This window comes from Podarcis filfolensis, assembly GCF_964270895.1.
Source record: "Podarcis filfolensis genome assembly, chromosome: 4".
In the NCBI taxonomy this organism is placed as follows: domain Eukaryota; kingdom Metazoa; phylum Chordata; class Lepidosauria; order Squamata; family Lacertidae; genus Podarcis; species Podarcis filfolensis.
Window position 1 is genome coordinate 41492180 of NC_139607.1, and position 18717 is coordinate 41510896.

The 18717-nt window shown below is 46.3% G+C and overlaps 1 protein-coding gene across 11 annotated transcripts in view; it reads left to right on the top strand.

Annotated features, from left to right (window-relative positions):
• MBTPS2 (membrane bound transcription factor peptidase, site 2) overlaps nucleotides 1–18717 on the top strand; it is a 72369-nt gene that overhangs the window by 43236 nt on the left and 10416 nt on the right. For 8 of the 11 annotated variants that reach the window (XM_083612392.1, XM_083612393.1, XM_083612394.1 and 5 more), the window contains 5 exons: nucleotides 10748–10896; nucleotides 11672–11810; nucleotides 13038–13141; nucleotides 14592–14719; nucleotides 17770–17888. In XM_083612392.1, coding sequence (XP_083468518.1) covers nucleotides 10748–10896; nucleotides 11672–11810; nucleotides 13038–13141; nucleotides 14592–14719; nucleotides 17770–17888 — 639 coding nt within the window. Of the gene's footprint in view, nucleotides 1–8173; nucleotides 9248–9490; nucleotides 9595–10747; nucleotides 10897–11671; nucleotides 11811–13037; nucleotides 13142–14591; nucleotides 14720–17769; nucleotides 17889–18717 lie in introns of those variants that run through there. The other 3 variants (XM_083612388.1, XM_083612397.1, XM_083612389.1) reach the window with 3 other exon arrangements.

Below are 18717 nucleotides of genomic sequence, written 5' to 3' on the forward strand. Positions count from 1 at the left end.
GTGTATCAATAGATATTAACTACAGTAGTGGAAAGAAATCTATGTGTTTACAGGCAGTGCGTCACTGAGTACCAAATGCTGGAAGATAAACAGGAAATAGCTGTCCTCTTCATCCATCTAATCTCTCAAATGTTCCTGCTGCAGGACACAAAATTCTGGTCTATCAATCAAGGCAATCACGGTGTTATATAAATTTTAGCAGTTGATTGAAAAGGTCAACAGATGCAACATCAGTAGTTGTTTGTTGTGTCCATACTAACTCTGGTGAACAAACAAAGCACTTCGTCTTGGTCTGTTGTTACATAACACAACTACAAGTTTGTCTTGTGAGACTTTTGTGAATTTTTATTACAATAAACTCCATATCATCATCATCACATTTTAATATACAGACAAAGAAATATTATGTGCAGGTAATATCCAGTGTTTCTTTTCTGGGGGTACTCAAGGGTACGCAGTACTGTCACACACACACACACCCCATGTTAAAAGTGTGGCACTTACTGTAACAACTTCATGGTGAGTACCACACCTTCCTTCCTTCCTTTTTTTAAAAAAAGCACTGGTAATATCCATGGGGTGGATATTGAACTCTATATATTTTTAATAAAAATTATCTTCTTTCAAAGCCTATTTTCACACTGCATACAGCTCACTAACTTCAGTTTTGTGATTCCGAACAATTTTTACTTCAGTCTCTAAGAAATTTTAGTCAGGTGTGGGATTACAGCCTAAATTGCGTAACTTGACATTTGTTTTTATCTCCCCTACCCCCACTCTCACCTCTGAGCCTGTCTCAGCATTCAGCATATATTTTGATACACTCTCGTTATGTCAATTTTTTAAAAAGCAAAAGTTGGTTCTTAAGAAACACACCTTTTATAGGATTTAAGATACTACTTTGCAAATGAAAATATGGCAATGTGTTTCTGGGAGGGCAAATCTTCAGCTCAGGCTCTGCAGAAAACAGGAGATATCAGTGCCAGATTTACAAGTACAGTGGTACCTCGGGTTAAGTACTTAATTTGTTCCAGAGGTGCGTTCTTAACCTGAAACTGTTCTTAACCTGAAGCACCACTTTAGCTAATGGGGGCCTCCTGCTGCCGCCACGCCACCGGAGCCCAATTTCTGTTCTCATCTTGAAGCAAAGTTCTTAACCTGAGGTACTATTTCTGGGTTAGCAGAGTCTGTAACCTGAAACGTGTGTAACCCGAGGTACCACTGTATATGCAGTTTGCGTACAATTAGGCCCCTGTGTTACTGAGGACCCCCAAAAACTATTAGTACACATTGTTAGCTGTGAGGATACATTTGAAACATGAAAATAATGAGCTGCCATAGCTGAATCCTAGTATTTTAGTTTGTTGCTTTGTTTCTACTCTTCATTTCTCCTACTCCCTGATTAAAGTCAATGGACCTAGGTCCATTAGGGCAGAGGTTTCCAAAAGGATTCCTGTGAAGACCTTCCTTGGTGGCCCTGAGGAGGGGTGGCAGACTCTGAGCTTTCAATAGGAAAAAAAAGTCTCTAGCCTTTCTAGAAAGGAAGTTATGAAGTATAATGTACAGGTACCCTTTTAAGTCATTTCTGTTAAACGAGTCAGCCTGACTGCTCCTGCCTGTCAGGTTTTGATTTTTTAGTTTTTAGTCTATCAGTGAAGTCACAGCTGTGAATGAAAAGTGAGCTGTTTGGTCACCAGGCAATGGGAATTCCTGGGGTCCTAACAAGGCCACATTTATAATGGTGAAATTGTAGAAATTGTACCAGGGCCTATGCCAGCAGAGCCAAAAGGCACTGAGCTTTCTTTCTTTTTAAGTAAGTCTTTTGCTCTTCTAGACAGAAAGTTATGAAGCATAATGTACAGGCAACCTAAATGTGGGTCACCAACCTGACAGAGGCAAAGGGCCTATAATAATGTTTCTTCTAACTCTGCAACACAGAGCACTTGTGGAGTTGAAAGGGCCCATCCACTTTCAATTCCAGCTGGCTATGATGCTAACTCCTCCCCTTAATTGCTGAAGGAAGGGTTTACCTGGGCAGCTGCTGTGGGACAATATTAGAGAGGAGAGGAAAAAGTAGGATGGTTGCAACCTCTTTGGATTTTTGGAAGATGCTGAGGATGGGGGAAGCAGTAAGGCCATTCTACAACGCTTTTTCCTGATTAATCCAATTGTAGTTTTATTGGTGGGGGTGTGGAGGTGGGAAGCACTCAGTTCAGAGGCATCATGATCACCACCCTTTCTTCCTGTCTGGCCCACGGCAGGGATAGATCCCAAATTGTTTGGGGAGGTGAGGGGAGCACAGTACAAAGGCAGAAACAGGGTTAACATCATCTCCTTTTGACAAAATCTTGTTTAATTAGGTGAAGGAACAGGGGCACCCCGAAGAGCTGTGTACAGCACCCCACGGACCATAAATCCACTATTGGGACGATAAGGAAGGTAACGTGCATGCGACGTGCTGGATTGTAGTTTATAAACAGAAGGCTGAAGCTGCAAACCTGTGCCCATTTACCTGGAAGCAAGTCCCATAGAATCTTGCTCCTGGGTAAATATGCATAGAGCAGCGCTGCAAGGCTGAAATCCTAAACACAGGGAGCACCTTCACCCAACACAGCATTATCAGTTTATTTAACAAGTGTCGGAGGCGACACCGTAAGTTTCATGACTGAGTAGGCATTTGAGCAAGGAATTCTTGTCCTAGCCTAGCCCCACAGCCACTGCACCAGGCTGGTTCAAAGCAGGCCTTTATCTCAACTAAACATGTTTTAACGTTATGTTGCATATGGGTAGCAATCCCGGGCCTCATATGCTGGAGCGCCAGGGCTTCTCTTGGGAAAAATAGTTCCAAGGACAAGGCCCTAGCTTACTCCCACATTGTCGACACCGTCACAAAACTACGATTCCCAGGATCCATTGGAAACAGCAATCGGGGTAGCTGTTGATTGGCCCGACACTGTGCCAATCAGCGCGCAGGAAAATGAACCGGGCTGCTCCGCTTCTAGCCAAATCAGGTTCAACGGTGGGCGGATGCGAAAGGGGGAGCTTTATTGGATCCCCTGCTTTTGATTGACATGGGCAAAGTTACTGTACTTTAAAAATGAACGTGTTCCTCCGGCATTCCTAGGAAGCACTAAATTTGAAAGAGCTGCTTCCTTGAAAGACTAATAATCAGCAACGTCACTTTCTTTTATTGTAAATCAGATGGATAATGTTATGTACTGAGTTGAATAGGATCCAAACTGCAGCAGTCTGATTGGTCCTAGAACAATAGGATTCAAAAGGCAGCAGTCTGATTGGTCCTAGAACAATGCAGCAGTATGATTGGTTGGCAGGAACCACCCAATCATGCTCCAGATAGAAGTGAATCCACAACCTGGTTGGCTTACAGTAGAATTCCGGAATTAGCCAATCATGTGCAGCCCATTGTGTAAATAATGTATATAAAGCAGATACTTTGAGGGGACATTCATTCATTCCTCCTCACCACTATGAGCTGAATAAAGAGCCTGAAATCACTTTGCGACTCTGAGTATATTTCACTGGCGACGAAGGTGGGATCCCGCTGAGCTGACTGCCACACACAGCACCGCAGCACCGCCACCTGCCGCACCGCTGCCTCGCACCGTGTATCCAGGCTTCGGCTCCGGGACACAAGGAACTCAGAATGGCAACCGACAGCAGCTTCTCGCCATTCAACCCAGCATCTGGAGACTGGGAAGCATACGCCTCCCGTTTCACCTTCCTCCTAGAAGCCAAAGGGGTCACCGATGAAGAAGATGCCAAGAAGAGGGCAATATTCTTCAGCGTCTGCGGAGAGGAGACGTTTGAAATCGCCCGGGCTCTCCTTGCGCCTGAAGACGTTGCTACTGTTCCATACAAAACAATAATGGAACAGCTGAAGGGGCACTTTTCGCCACAGCCCTCAGTGGTGGCTTGTCGAAATGCCTTCTACGCAAAGCGGCAAGCCCCTGGGGAAACCATAACTGGGTTTGTGACCTCTCTCCGCCAAGCTGCCCGGTTCTGCAACTTCTCAGAGCTGGAGAACATGCTTCGTGACCGCCTCGTCGGTGGCCTGAAGGATGAGAAGCTGCAACGACGCCTCTACGCTAAGAAGGACCTAACGTTCCAGGTCGCTCTGGAGGAGGCCCTGGCAACGGAAGCTGCCGAGAGGTCGACGCAAGAGGCACGGCCGAGCCAGCCGTCCCAACCGAGGGTCCACCACAAAGACCTCACCGACGACTCAGGATCTGACAAGGAGGAGGTGCACCGAGTACAGCAGCGCACTCAAGCAGCCCACATACCACAGCTGCCTCGACGAGAAGGAGGGAACTGCGCAAGCTGCGGGGAAAGTCACGAGAGGAGGACCTGCCGTTTCCGCAACGCAGAGTGCAGACAGTGCAGAAAATTGGGACACATCGCCCGGGTGTGTCGAGCTCGGCCCACCCGACGCCAGGCATCAGATGACCAATCCAAGAGCCCCAGGTCCCGGGGCCCAACACACCAAGGCAACTCGACGGAGCTCACGGACTTCCAGGTATACCAGTTGCCCCACCCCAACGTAGAGAAAATTTATGTAGAGGTACAGATAGAGGGGGCCCCATGCCGCATGGAGCTTGACACGGGTTCAACTCTATCCATAATCTCAGCAAGGACCTTAAGGAAACTGTGTCCTACTGGGGGTCCCAAACTCAGGCCGGCCCCATTCACCCTCCGGGACTTCCAGAAACGTAAGGTCCCCACAATGGGGGTGGGGACCTTCAGGGTGCAATACCGAGGGCGGACGCGGCAACTGGACTTGCTTGTGGTCAAGGGCCCCTACATTAGCTTACTGGGATTGGCATGGTTTGGACCACTGGGGCTAGCCGTCACCGGGGTGAACCACACAAGCTTACAAGTGGACGTGGACGCCATATGCAAGGAATTTCCGGGGGTTTTCGATGGGAAATTGGGACAGTATACGGGCCCCCCCATTGCTCTACAGCTTGACCCCACAGTACGACCAGTCAGGCTCAAGGCCCGCCGGGTCCCATTCGCTCTGAAACCCCGTATAGACGAGGAATTGGACCGACTCGTGGAGCAAGGAGTGCTGGAGCCGGTGCCTAATGCCCCCTGGGAAACCCCAATCGTCACACCCGTCAAGCCTAATGGTTCGGTCCGCATCTGCGCAGACTACAAATGTACCATAAACAAGGCCCTCACGGCCCATGCATACCCAGTGCCAGTGGTCAGCCATGTCCTTGCCACCCTGGCTGGGTCGAAAATTTTTGGCAAGCTGGACTTGGCCCAAGCATATCAACAGCTGCCAGTAGATGAGGCCACAGCAGAGGCACAGACGATTGTGACGCACAGAGGAGCGTTCAGGGTAAAGCGGCTGCAATTCGGTGTCAGCGTGGCACCAGGCATATTCCAGAATCTAATGGACTCTCTCCTTAAAGGGATTCCTGGTGTCACCCCCTTCTTCGATGATGTGTTGATTGCCGGGCCCACACCAGAGGAGTTTGAGGACCGCCTCCGCACCGTTCTGCACCGTTTCCAGACGGCGGGTCTCAAGGTGAAGCGTGAAAAATGTCTACTAGGAGTGCCTCAGGTGGACTTTCTGGGATTTATGGTGGATGCAGAAGGGGTTCACCCGACTGGGGACAAGGTACGGGCCATTTGTGATGCCCCAGCGCCCAAGAACAAGACTGAACTTCAGGCCTTCTTGGGACTATTGAACTTTTACCATTCCTTCCTTCCCCACAAGGCGGCGGTAGCGGAGCCCCTACACAGACTCCTGGACAAGCGGGCCCCTTGGGTGTGGGGCCAGCGCCAGGAGGCCGCATTCCAGGCAGTCAAGGACTTGCTGGTCTCAAACTCGGTCTTGGCACACTTCGACGAGAGGCTGCCAGTGGTGCTAGCATGCGACGCCTCGCCCTATGGCATTGGCGCTGTCCTGGGACACCAACTCCCGGATGGAAGAGAGGTACCGGTGGCATACTTTTCCCAGACACTCAACGCAACCGAGCGGAACTACTCGCAAATCGACAAGGAGGGTCTGGCAGTCGTGAAGGGAGTAAAAAAATTCCATGATTTCTTGTACGGGCGGCCCTTCACCGTGGTGACTGACCACAAGCCGTTGCTTGGCTTGTTTGCCCCCGAAAAGCAGACCCCCCAAGTGCTGTCTCCTCGCGTCCTCAGGTGGTCAATTTTCCTTGCCAGCTACCAGTATGCACTGATTCACCGCCCTGGGAAGGCGATGGGCCATGCAGATGCCCTCAGCAGGCTACCACTACCGGAAACAGGCCCTGACCCAGCACCTGCACAAGAGGTTATGAGCCTGGAGCTGCTTCCTGACCGCCCCATTCAGGCACAAGAAGTTGCACACCATTCCAAGAAAGATAGGGTCATCTCCCGGGTCCTGGACTGGGTGTGGAGGGGATGGCCCAGCAGCAGCCCCGGGCCAGAATTCGCCGGTTACACAACCCGCAGACATGAACTGTCGGCCCACAAGGGGTGCCTGTTATGGGGAAGCAGGGTCGTTGTTCCCCAGCCCCTCCGCAAAAGGGTCCTCACAGCCCTACACGAGACACACCCAGGGGTAGTAAGAATGAAGGCCCTTGCCAGGAGTTATGTGTGGTGGCCGGGGATCGACGGAGAGATAGAGGCCTGGGTCAAACACTGCCAGGCCTGCCAAGAATCCCGCCCAGATCCCCCAAGGGCCCCAGTCCAGTCCTGGGAGTGCGCCCGAGCACCATGGTCACGCCTGCATGTGGACTTCGCTGGCCCCTTTCAGGGGAAAACATTCTTCATAGTGGTGGACTCCTACACCAAATGGCTGGAAGTCGCACTGGTACCGTCCACTTCTACGTCCGCAGCCATCCGGGTACTACGCAGGCTGTTTGCAACCCACGGGCTCCCTGACACTCTCGTCTCAGACAACGGGACTGCATTTACGTCAGGAGAATTCCAAACCTTCACAGCGCAGAACGCCATCCGCCACATCCGTTCGGCGCCATTCCACCCTGCCACCAATGGCCAAGCAGAACGCATGGTGCGGACCACCAAGGACACCCTTCGCCGCATGACGCAAGGGGATTGGGAGTACCGCCTTGCCACATTCCTTCTAGCACAGCACAGCACCCCCAGCTCAACGACTGGCCGGAGCCCCGCTGAACTACTAATGGGTCGGCGCCTTGCAATCAGATTGGACCGCCTTCACCCCGATAGAGCTCAGGATGAGCTAGTGGTGGGGAAAGGCAGGAACCCCCGGACCTTCGAGGCCCAGGACCCAGTGTACGCAAAGAATTTTGGGGCAGGCCCTGCATGGGTACCCGCCACAGTCACCAGGGTCACTGGCCCCGTGTCGTACGAGGTGCTAACAGATGGGGGGCAATGCTGGCGCCGCCACTGTGACCAGATACGGCGACGATTCCCGGGAGAAAACCAGGAGGAAGAGGACAGGTCAGGGAACAGTGGGGCAGTGAGGCCCATAGAGCAGCAGGGGCAAGCAGGAGAGGCAGAATCAGTAAATACAGAGGGGACCCGTGAGGCCGAAAGGACACCGGAACCAGAACCACGACTGAGCGAGCCGGTTGTGCCAGACCAAACAGCCCTATCACAGCCAGCATCCTTGGAACACGAGCCAGAACCTGAACCCCGGACCAGGGAACACCCCAGGCCGCAACGCACACGTAGGCCGCCGGCGTACCTCGAGGACTATGAATGCGACCTCCCGGGCAGGACTGGAACTTAGAGGGGAGGGGTGTTATGTACTGAGTTGAATAGGATCCAAACTGCAGCAGTCTGATTGGTCCTAGAACAATAGGATTCAAAAGGCAGCAGTCTGATTGGTCCTAGAACAATGCAGCAGTATGATTGGTTGGCAGGAACCACCCAATCATGCTCCAGATAGAAGTGAATCCACAACCTGGTTGGCTTACAGTAGAATTCCGGAATTAGCCAATCATGTGCAGCCCATTGTGTAAATAATGTATATAAAGCAGATACTTTGAGGGGACATTCATTCATTCCTCCTCACCACTATGAGCTGAATAAAGAGCCTGAAATCACTTTGCGACTCTGAGTATATTTCAGATAATTAATTCCCTTTTGCTCCCACCGCAAATTCATTTCTCAACCCGCAACAAGATCCAGGCACGCGCTCGAGCAAGAGGGCGCCGTCTCTCTTTGTTTCCGGGGCGAAAGCGGGGTAAAATGTTAGTTTGGAACCTGCACTTCGGGTTCGTGGAGTCCAATCTTAAAGAAACAGAAAAGACGTTAGGAGTCAGTGACTGGGTTTTTTTTGTTTGTCTTTGTCTGAAAGCTGTGCTTTTAAAATGCCCCCCGACCAATCCCGACAGGCAAAAATAAAAATCAGCCGATCTAAAGATGGCAACTGCTCCCCCTTTTAAGAATTTATGTGCCTTAGACCTGTAGATTTTAAATATTTATCCAATCATCTCCTAGCAAAACCCTTTTAGCTCATTTGACATCACAGTTTGAGGGGGATGATGATGATGATTAAATGCCCAGCAGGTAGAAATTTAACAGGTTTAGCCGCCTCGCCACTATATTTTGACAATGGAGCTGTTATTCCTGCTGCATTTCTGCCTGAGACACACTCTGAAAGCATGCAAGCTCCTTAAGTCCACTCTCCAGTATAGAACTAGGCATAGCTTGTAAAATCCTGGGCGAGGGGCAACAAAAAGGCGACGATTTGTTTCTTTGTCTTTGTTATTTTACTTTCGTCACGCGGCTTTTAAAGTTAAGAGCCCCACCGGGGAAAATCCCAAAACGTATGAACAGGGCAAAGAAAAGAACAGAACAATCAACCTTTATATAGATTTTGTTGACTCTTTTTTTTTTTAAGGAGAACGCTGTTATCGCAAAGTGCTGCACCCGAAGGAAGTTTGCTTTTAGTTTTATATACTGTATATTATTCATACTTTGCTCGCACAGGGAGAATTCCACTACTTGCAAATGGGAACCCGAAGTGTTGATAGACATGCTTAGGAAGGGAATGTGATGCTCAGCGCGCAGCACGTGTTTTCCGGGTGCTGCATCCGGAAGCCTCCTGCTCAAGAAATGTGCTTGGTGCGCGGTGGTTCCGTGTGACGCTTCGTTCCGGAGTGTAAAGGGATTAATTTTTTTGCTTGGCTCGTTTTGCTGGTTTCGTGTCGTTTCTGCTGCTGACATGATCCCGATGCCCGTGGTGGTTTGCGTGCTGGGGGGCTGGTGTGCCGTATACCTGGCCGACACCGCATTGAAGGTGAGAGGGGCGCTTTCCTAGCCTCGGTTGCTAGAGAAAGCATTTTTATGGGAACTGTAGAACGATACTTAACTTGCTTAAGGTTAGAGAAAGAGAAAACTGTATGGATGGTGCAAATATAGTGGCATCCCGAACGATTGCAATACGCCTTCCTTCCCATAATATAAAGTCTAGATTTTGCACGCACACACTCGAATGCCTCCGTGCATACGCTCCGTCACTAGGGGGCGTGTAATGCGGGAGTTGCTGAAATGAAAGGCGCTGTACTGATATAGGAGTGATTTTTCCCATTTTTTCCGCGACAGAGCCCTTTACTGCTGCAAGAAAGCCAGGCAGAAATTCAGCAGGTGCAGCTGTCCAGTGCCTTTCCTGTTCAATGCTTGCCTGTCGTGCAGTTTATAGAGGCACAAGAGAAATAAGACTGATTGTTCAAGTCTTGGGATACGCTCCTTTTCCTACAGATGAAGTCCTGGTCCACCATGCTTTTGCATTTTTACCCACCATGCCTCTCTTCACACAGAGTAGGGAATCTGTATCCAAGCTCCCGGTTTATGCCCATTGTGCATAGGAAGCAGAGCTGCACAGGGGCCTGTCCATAGTCTATATACACTGGATTTTGTTTTGTTTGTAGTGTACAGACCACACAGATTCCTATGCATGTTGAGGATTTAGGTCTGTAGGTAGAGGGAGACAGATGTTGTATTCCATGTCTGCATAGGATGTAAGAAGTAGACCTAATGATACCTATGCAAAATTAAAGATATATACACACACAGCACGAGAGCCAGTGTGGTATAATGGTTAGCGTGCCGGACTATGACCTGGGAGACCAGGGTTCAAATCCCCACCCAGCCATGAAGCTTACTAGGTGACCTTAGCCAGTCACTAAGCTCTCAGCCTAATTTACTGCACTGGGTTGTTGTGAAACTGAACTCCTTGAAAGAAAAGGTGATATATATATATATATATGTAATAGAGAAATAAAATAAGTGATACTAGTAGCACATTGTAGTAAATGATTCTGTGATTTGCTGTTCACTCTTGGACTCTAGCAGTTATTGATTTTTCTATCTTTTAAGAAGTGTGCCTTGTCTTTTTGAAAATTTATGTTTTTAACTTTAATTTTGGAAGTGCGTTTCATAGATGGGGTGTATGACACTATATTTATATTTGTGTCTGACTCCCCACACCGCCGCATTGGCTTAGGTTCAACGTATGTTAGACTAAAGCTAATGATGTGTAAAATTGTATAGCTGCGTCTGTCCATAAGCTCTAAGGGTATACAGCTGTAACGGTTGTTTGTTTTTACCTGACCTAAAGAACAGCCCATCCTTGGAGTGGGAGAGTACAAACAGAGCTAACAAATGCAACATGGACAGCCGGGGGGGGGGGGGGAGACAAATCAGCACAAAATAAAATGTGAAGGGTGCAATAGAGATGCCTGAAATACTCCTGTGAAATACCTTCTATGTCTCACTGTTTTTTTTCCTTCTGTTACAGTCATCTTCCTCCCTGAAGACATCTTACGAAGACTGGCTCACATACTACGGTCTAACCATCTCTCCGTTTCACATGCGATGGCAGACGGCGCTCTTCAACCGCCTGTTTTACAATTGGGGAAGATGGAAGCCCAGACTTCTTTATCTATGGTATTGTTTTAGAACTATAATTCAGGCTTTAGTGAGACAATTACTGGAAATTCTTTTGTATCCTGCTAGTAATCACAGTTACCATTCTGAGACTGATTGCTTACACAATATTTTATAGCTAAATAGAATAGCCTTTTGTTTTAGACTTGAATAGCCTTTTTATGTGTGTATGTGACTTGTTTCACATGCAGTAGATGCATGCTGCTGGTATTGAAGACTTAGGAGTGATAAGGCAGTTGCCCTGTAAAATGGGATGGTACACCTCAGGCTGGGGGGCCAAATGCACTCCTGCAAGTAAGTCCCTCTATCTGGTCTTTGGGACACACACCTTTCTGAGCTCTGTTTTACATCACGAGCTCTGCTTTACATCTTCCTGGAGTGTTTTTGCTTGGCTGGAATGTGTTCTGGTACTCTGATAATGCTTCTTGCTTGTCTAGATGGAGGCTAGAGAGTGTGAAGAAACTAGATTAGTGTAGAAAGGTAAAACTTCACATGTGTTGTTCTGTCCACTCTAACCCTGCACCCCACAAGCTTGCCCAGAAGAGAAATGCGACCTTTGGGCTAAGAAGATTCCACACCCCTGTGGCTAAATAATGAATGTACTGGTTGGGCTTGCCAAATTGGTCTTGGCATCTGATGTTGAGGATGGAAGCAGGGCTTCAGTTCCCACTAGTGTGCTCTCATCGGTGTTTGGGCAGTTCCAACAAAGCATCATCACAGTTTAGGAGTCCACTACTGAGATTATATTATGACAGCATTTCTGCCTTCATTTCAGGTTTAGTGCGGGAATGTTTTTTGGAATAGCTGCTATGTTTGGTTCTGTTATTCTCCTCGGGAAGACACTGATGCAGACACTCTCTCAGATGCTAAGCGAAGCGCCTGCCGGCCAGAATGATCAAATGCTGCAAGTTGTGGTGAGTTTTATTGCTCTACTTACAATTTAAGCATTGGACAGTAATCTTAAACCAATACCTCCAAAGAAGGCATCTCCTTTTCAATAGAGGGTGTCCCCAAACCTAGCATTTTAAAATACATATATAATTTTACTTAAAACTGTTTCTAGATCACCTTGCCAAGGTGGCTTATAATAGCTGAAAATACAATGTGAATCAAACACAGAATTAAGAATAGTAGCCCTGAGTGGGGAGCACTTTATTCAACAGGGCAATCCTTTTTAAAAAAAAAAAATAAAGGTACCAGCAATGATGCATAGCTGAGCACCTCTGGAGAGGACCGTACCACAATTTTGGAGTAGTTGATGTAAAGGCCCTACCTTTATGTGTCCAAATGCATCCCTTTCAAATAATTTATGTACATTCTTATTTATGTACATGCCACCTTATACGTACTTATATGAGCATAAGTCCCATTCAACCCAGTGGGGCTTACTCCTGGGTAGACATGCATAGAACTGTAAGGTTGCTTGTGGAGTTACTAAGACATGGGAATTAAGGATACACTCCATATGTTGTCTTATTTGCCGTCACCACAAGTATGCAACACAACAATGAATGCTGAATGATAAAATAGGAGCTACATTTTTTACAACTATGCCTTCTACCAGGACATATTTCACAGATGAAACATGATTTTCTGTGGTCTTGTGGAGTTACCACTTGGCTTGAGGAAAAGCACATTCTTGCCGTTTTATGAGGGAGGACTCCTCAGAAATGATGGAGAGCACCATCCTTTTGGCAAGCCTCAAACAACCACTGTGAGGTTTGCTGGTAGGCCAAAGCAGTAGATTTTGTTGGGCCCAGTCTTCTCTGCAGGCTTGAAATTCGGAATGGCACAATTATGTTTTAGGGTAAGGAACTAACTGGAGAATGCTTGGAAGTTTATTATTATAGGCTTCTTGTAGTTTCCACATAGACAGAGCCAGTTATGTAGCATGAGAACCAGTGTGGTATAATGGATAAAGTTAAGGAATTGGGACAGGGAGCCCTGGGCTGGAGTTAGTAACATTGAGCCCTATCCCCACCATATATCCATATAACCTACCTCACAGGATTTTTGTGAGGATGAAAGTGGGGTAACTTGCACATAAGCTTCCCTGAGCTCCTTGAAGAGAAAGGTGGGACATAAGGGCCTGTCTTTGCCTTGCTTGCTATCCTGTATCTTCTTGTGTCTTGTGAAAACAGGTGCCTGGTGTAAATCTTCCCATCAGCCAGCTGTCCTATTTCTTCACAGCTATCCTTATCAGCGGTGTCATACATGAAGTTGGCCACGGGGTGGCAGCTATCCGGTAATGCAATCCACCTTTTTCTTAACTTTGTGATGAGAAAAGTTTCTGGAGGATTTAATTACGTGTGAATATGATACCATGTGAGCTTATAGTGAGCATTTACTTAACCTCCCCTCATCCGAAATGAGATTCAGCAAGGGGATGAGGTGACGGAGAACTGCAGTCTTTGAAATTAGTTTCAGAGGTGGATATCCACAAGCGTCCTTTTTCCAAACGTCCTTGGGACACTTGTGTAAAGCCTTCAGTCCAGTTAACCCCAACTGCTCCTAGTAGGCCCTGAAGCTTTGTGAGGTAAATTGGAAAGAAGACCAGTCATTGTGTGGACAGTTGCAGGGGAAGATGGCAGCCCAAACTCTGCAGAGCCAGCTTCTGGCTGTTCTCTTTTTCAGCTTTCAGCACCTGCTGTGAGCCTGACAGGCCAGGGATTGCTTCTGCTATTAATAAAAGGGGATCTGGCCCAGAATAATGAATCATCTCCTTCCTTCATTAATCTCCTTCAATCACACCTCTTAACTCTCAGGTTCTTAGGAGTCTCCTTATTCTTTCTGCCACCCCTTTTACCTAATTGAACCATTTAAAGTTGTTGTTCCACCTTTCTCTCTTAAAATCCACCCTCTGTCCAGAGAGCTGGTGTAGAGACTGAGCTGTGAAGTCTCTTTTTCAACACTTGTCTCTGCCTTGAGATTACTAGGCAAGCTGCACTTTCTCATGTACAACATTATAATACTGACGTACCTTACAGGGCTGTTGTAAGGACTGGAAGGTTGCCTATTAATTTATTTGGTATGTTTCTATCCCACCTTTCCTCCAGGGAACTCAAGGTGGCATACATTTTTTTCCTCACAATAACCCTGTGAGTTAGGCTAGGCTGAATGACTGTGACTGGCCCAAGGTTATCCAGTGAGCTTGATGGCAGAGTTAGGATTTGAACCCTGCTCTCCCAAGTTCTAGTCCAACACTCAGACCGCAGCACTACACAGGCTACTGGACCAGGCTCAAGCTGTTAATATTAGCTTACAAGGCCCTATAGCATTCAGGGCCAGGTTACCTGAGAGAACACTTTCTCCCATAGAGACTTGTAGGGTCACTGCAATCAAGATGAGCCACATCTTGCAGGTGTCCAGATGGCAACAACCAGGAAGAGAGCCTATTTAGTGGTGGCACCCATACTCTGGAATCACCTCCAGCTCTCCCAGAATGCATCAACTATTACAATTTTGATGTATGCTGACGACCTTTTTGTTTTCCTGGGCTTTTTGCTTACCTTTATGGTTTTTATGTTTATCTGGCTACTGATTGTTTTCTAATTTTAATCATAATTGCATATTTGTTTGTATTTCTTATGACTGTACACCGCCTGAAAAACCTTGACTGACAGGCAGTATACAAATATTTTTTAACAAATAATTGATTCAGTGTTGCAAATTTGTTTTATTCCCGTTTCTTTTAGAGAGCAGGTTCGATTCAACGGATTTGGAATCTTTATATTTATTGTTTATCCAGGGGCGTTTGTTGATCTGTTCACCACCCACTTGCAACTCATTTCCCCAATCCAGCAGCTGAGAATATTTTGTGCAGGTAAAATAACTTTCCCTTTTGTTAACGTATAACTTAAATTGTGCTGTGTGTTCCTTAGAACATTTCGGTGTTGCAGATGGAATCTGGAAGTGCCTGGTAGAGCATGGGAGGATGAGTTGTTTAGTTATCACATAAGCCTATAGCCTTGGAGCTGTTCAAAGCCTTTTGGAGCTGAGGTGTGTAGAGATAATACTTACCTGATCACGAAGGAGGTTTTCCCAGGGTGAGGCTCATCCATTGCACTGCAGGTGTGCTGCCCCCTGTGATTTCCCCAAATGCGGGAAACTCGACTGCATTAAAAAAAGAAAAAGATGTGCAAAAATATCTTGAGCAGAGATGTAGAGGTTTGTGTTGCCAAGCAATGAGTCTGGCCTAATCCAACAGCAGATGTGCATGTACATAAGCATTCCCTAACCAGGTGCCCTGCAAATTCTCTAGCATGATGGAAGCTGTAGCCCTAAATATCTGATGTAGATAGTATATTCTGTGAGTATCCAAGCTGCAACAAATTGGCAATGTGCCTATATATATATCTTCCCTGCCCCCACTTCCACAGTGAATCAAGGGATCCTACGTAGCAGTAACCTGCTGTGCTGATCAGGTTCCTTTCATCTTCTCCCAGGTGGGCCCAAAATAAATCTAGTTGTTTCTTCCCTCCCACTGATTATCTGTTTGGTGGGCAGAGGCTTGAACTAAATCTAGATCTCAGGGTTCATAAATCTCTAGATTGGGCTGTGTACTCACACTCCTTCAAGCTTAATATATGGGGGTCTGTAATCGAAGGTACTGGAGTTTTCAGCAACACATGCATCTTAGCACTACAAGAACAATCATGCCAGCAATGAGTTGTTCAAGAAAAGCAGGCAGATGTATAGTGGAATACAATCTGTCTTGCTAATTGAAATAGACTGTTAAGAGCAAAAATTGTGTGTTGGGATGGCTTCAAATGGAAAATAAGATGGCTCAATCACCCATTTAATTTGAGTGTTCATGGATATTTTGCTTACGAGCAAGAGGATTAGCGTTCTGGCTAAATTTATGTGCCAATTTAGTTTTAAGCCAGATGTGATTTAAAACACTCTAAGGAGAAGAATATTATTATTAAAGCCAACTTGTAATGGAAATGTAGACAAACCCTTAGCTACACGATTATAAACAGGCTGGTTTGTTTTACTTTCTTCATGGCAACTCAAAAGCCTCAAGGAAATCCGAAGAAATGAAAACTGGGATTGAAGTGCAAGGATGATGTAAAAACACATTCACAGCAAGCATCTGTCATCAGGTTTAATTACTTTTGGCTTCTGCAATAACTTGTTGGTTGAAATGTGAAATAAGAATTACACCTCCGGTCAGGCAAAACGTTCTACGAAAAAGAAAGACATGCCAAAGTGGTATGTGGGTTTGGCTGCGTTGACAGTTCACAATTCACGTCCAGGGTGTGGGGTGATGATGTGGGGACTTGCCCCTTCATAAAGGCTTTTTTTTCTTTTTTCTTTTGTTTTGCAGAGCTATATTTGCAAAAGGAAATTACTGAGCAATCTCGCCCCCCCCCCCCAATAGCGCAAGGATGGCTATCCCTGGCTTTTCAGATCATCTGCAGGAGTGTCATTAGTCATTAGTCCTGAGTTGTCAAGGCTCATTTGACAATAACATTAAACTGAAACTTTAGTGTTAATGGCCCAGTCCTGTGGAATACTCTGCCAATAGAGATTCGGCAGGTGCCTTGTGTGCCAATTTCCCCGATGAAACTTTTCTTTTCTGTCAGGAGATTAAGAATGTATCTTTCCATAGTAGCTAATTTCTGATTTTAACTTTTTAATTTGGTTTTTATTGCATACCTTTGCGCATAATTGTTGTAAACCTCTCTGGGGTTTTTTTTAATGAATGGTGGTAAATGTTTTGAACCACAACTCCCATCATCCCTTAAAATTGGCTGTGCTGGCTTGAGCTGATGGGAGTTGGAGCCCAGCAACACCTGCCGGCCACAAGTTAGTCACCTCTGATGTAGAGCCTTACTGCTTATATATAACTTCTGCTACGGCAATTTTGGCACAGTTACTTGAAAGCAAGCCCAGTTGAAACTGGTAATAGTGATAAAGCACTTAGCAATTACTTATATCTGTTTTCATTTTTTTGCAGTAATATGTATATATTAATTCTCACTTACATGGACAATCTTGTAAAGTAGGATAGTATTGCCCTCTTCAATTACAGATGGGGACTCAGGCTAAAAGTTTGTGACTTGGGTGAGGCGAGAGTTGAACCAATAGTCTTCTTGCTCACACTCTTGGCTGCTACACGATTCCAGCTCTCAGACAGACTCTTATGTCCAAAGAATAGTGTGCAGGGTGGTCTAGCAACATGTGACCTTTGTGTTCCTTGTGTGGCTGGATCAGTTGAGTCTGAAGGAACTAGCTATGGCACCCAAAAGCTATGAAAGTGTACTCTTTATTGCGAGTCCTTGCTATCCTTCTGAACAGTGTTCTGCTGACATACTGTGAATCATGTGATCGCTTTTCAAAGGTTGACTTAGGTCTGCTCAGTATTCATTCAGACTTCAATCTTGCCTTTGGGATCCCTTTCACAGACCCCACCTATCGTCATTGCAGCAATAGCCCCTTTGTATTTGAGGCTGGATTGGTTCCCATTCATTATTTATTCTTGTGCGCTGCTGCTTTGTCCATTGTTTATTAAGAGTGATGCGGCGTTTGCCTTGGAAGTTCTGCCAGGTACAGCCTTAGTCAGGGCTGGCACATTACAGCGCAGTCTTAACTACATCTACCCAGACTTTATCCCTGTTGCATTCAGTCGAGATTACTCCCATGTAAGTGGGGTTTGGATTGTGTTGCCTTTGTCTTTGAGATCTTAATTTTAAAACCTTCCGTCTTGACGTATAACATGTATGGTTTATTCTTCTCCACTTAACAGTTGGTCACTGCTGTAAATTTAGAAGCCAGTTCTAATAAATTAAGATTCTGTTTCATCTGCTGTTCGTTGCATCAGTAGCCAGTGTGGGTTTTCTTTCTTAACACATACTTCTGTCTTTATAGGAGTCTGGCATAACTTTGTGCTTGGAGTTGCAAGTCTTGTGGTCCTCTTCTTCCTGCCGGCTATTCTTTTCCCATTTTATTACACTGGTGCTGGGGCACTCGTCACTGAACTCACAGAGGTAAGAGCCAAGAATAACTCAGTATTTAGAAAGAGTCCTCCATAATCTATTAAGTCAAGCCCTGCAGTTCTTTCACTCCTTTCCCAAAGTGTTTGTGCTATGAAACTTGATTTTTTGGTGCTGCTGCTTCATGGAGCCCTGGGGCTGGGTGAAATTGCTCATCCCTGTTCCATAATATGGTACTAATTGCTAAATTTTCCATGTTAATTAACCCATTCAAAGTACTCCTTGTCCTAGCGCCAGAAAGGATATGCTGTTGCCACTGGAGCTTCCTTAGAAAATTCGTAGCACCAGTTATGATAAGTCCTGATGCAAAGACTGTGGACTAGAAGTAGAAAGCGTAGTGAGACTGCCTCTGGCCAAATTGACCTTGCATACTGGGATGGGCAGGGGCCCATTGATGGCGCAAGGTGGTGCATTCATGTAATGAAACAATAAAGATTGGGAGATAATCATAGAGTTGGAAAGGATCATAAGGGTCATCTAGTCCAACCCCCTGCAATGCGGGAATCTTTTGCCCAATGTGGGGCTTGAACCCACGACCTTGAGATTAAGAGTCTCATGCTCTACCAACTGAGCTATAATAAATCAGAGGTAATCGTAATTGAAACAAAGGGCCTGAAAAAGAAGCTCCCAGACAGAAATAGATACATATACATTCCAGTGCAGTCATCGTCACAAGGAAATTTGTCCTTGGCCTAACTTTAAAAAGTTTATTGTTGATACAGCACTTTAGAAAGTTGCTGTGCTTCTTCTGGAAGGCAGGAAATTGTTAAGGTGAGTTTCTTTGGGTCCTTTTGGAGACAGATGGCAACAAAATGAACCCTGG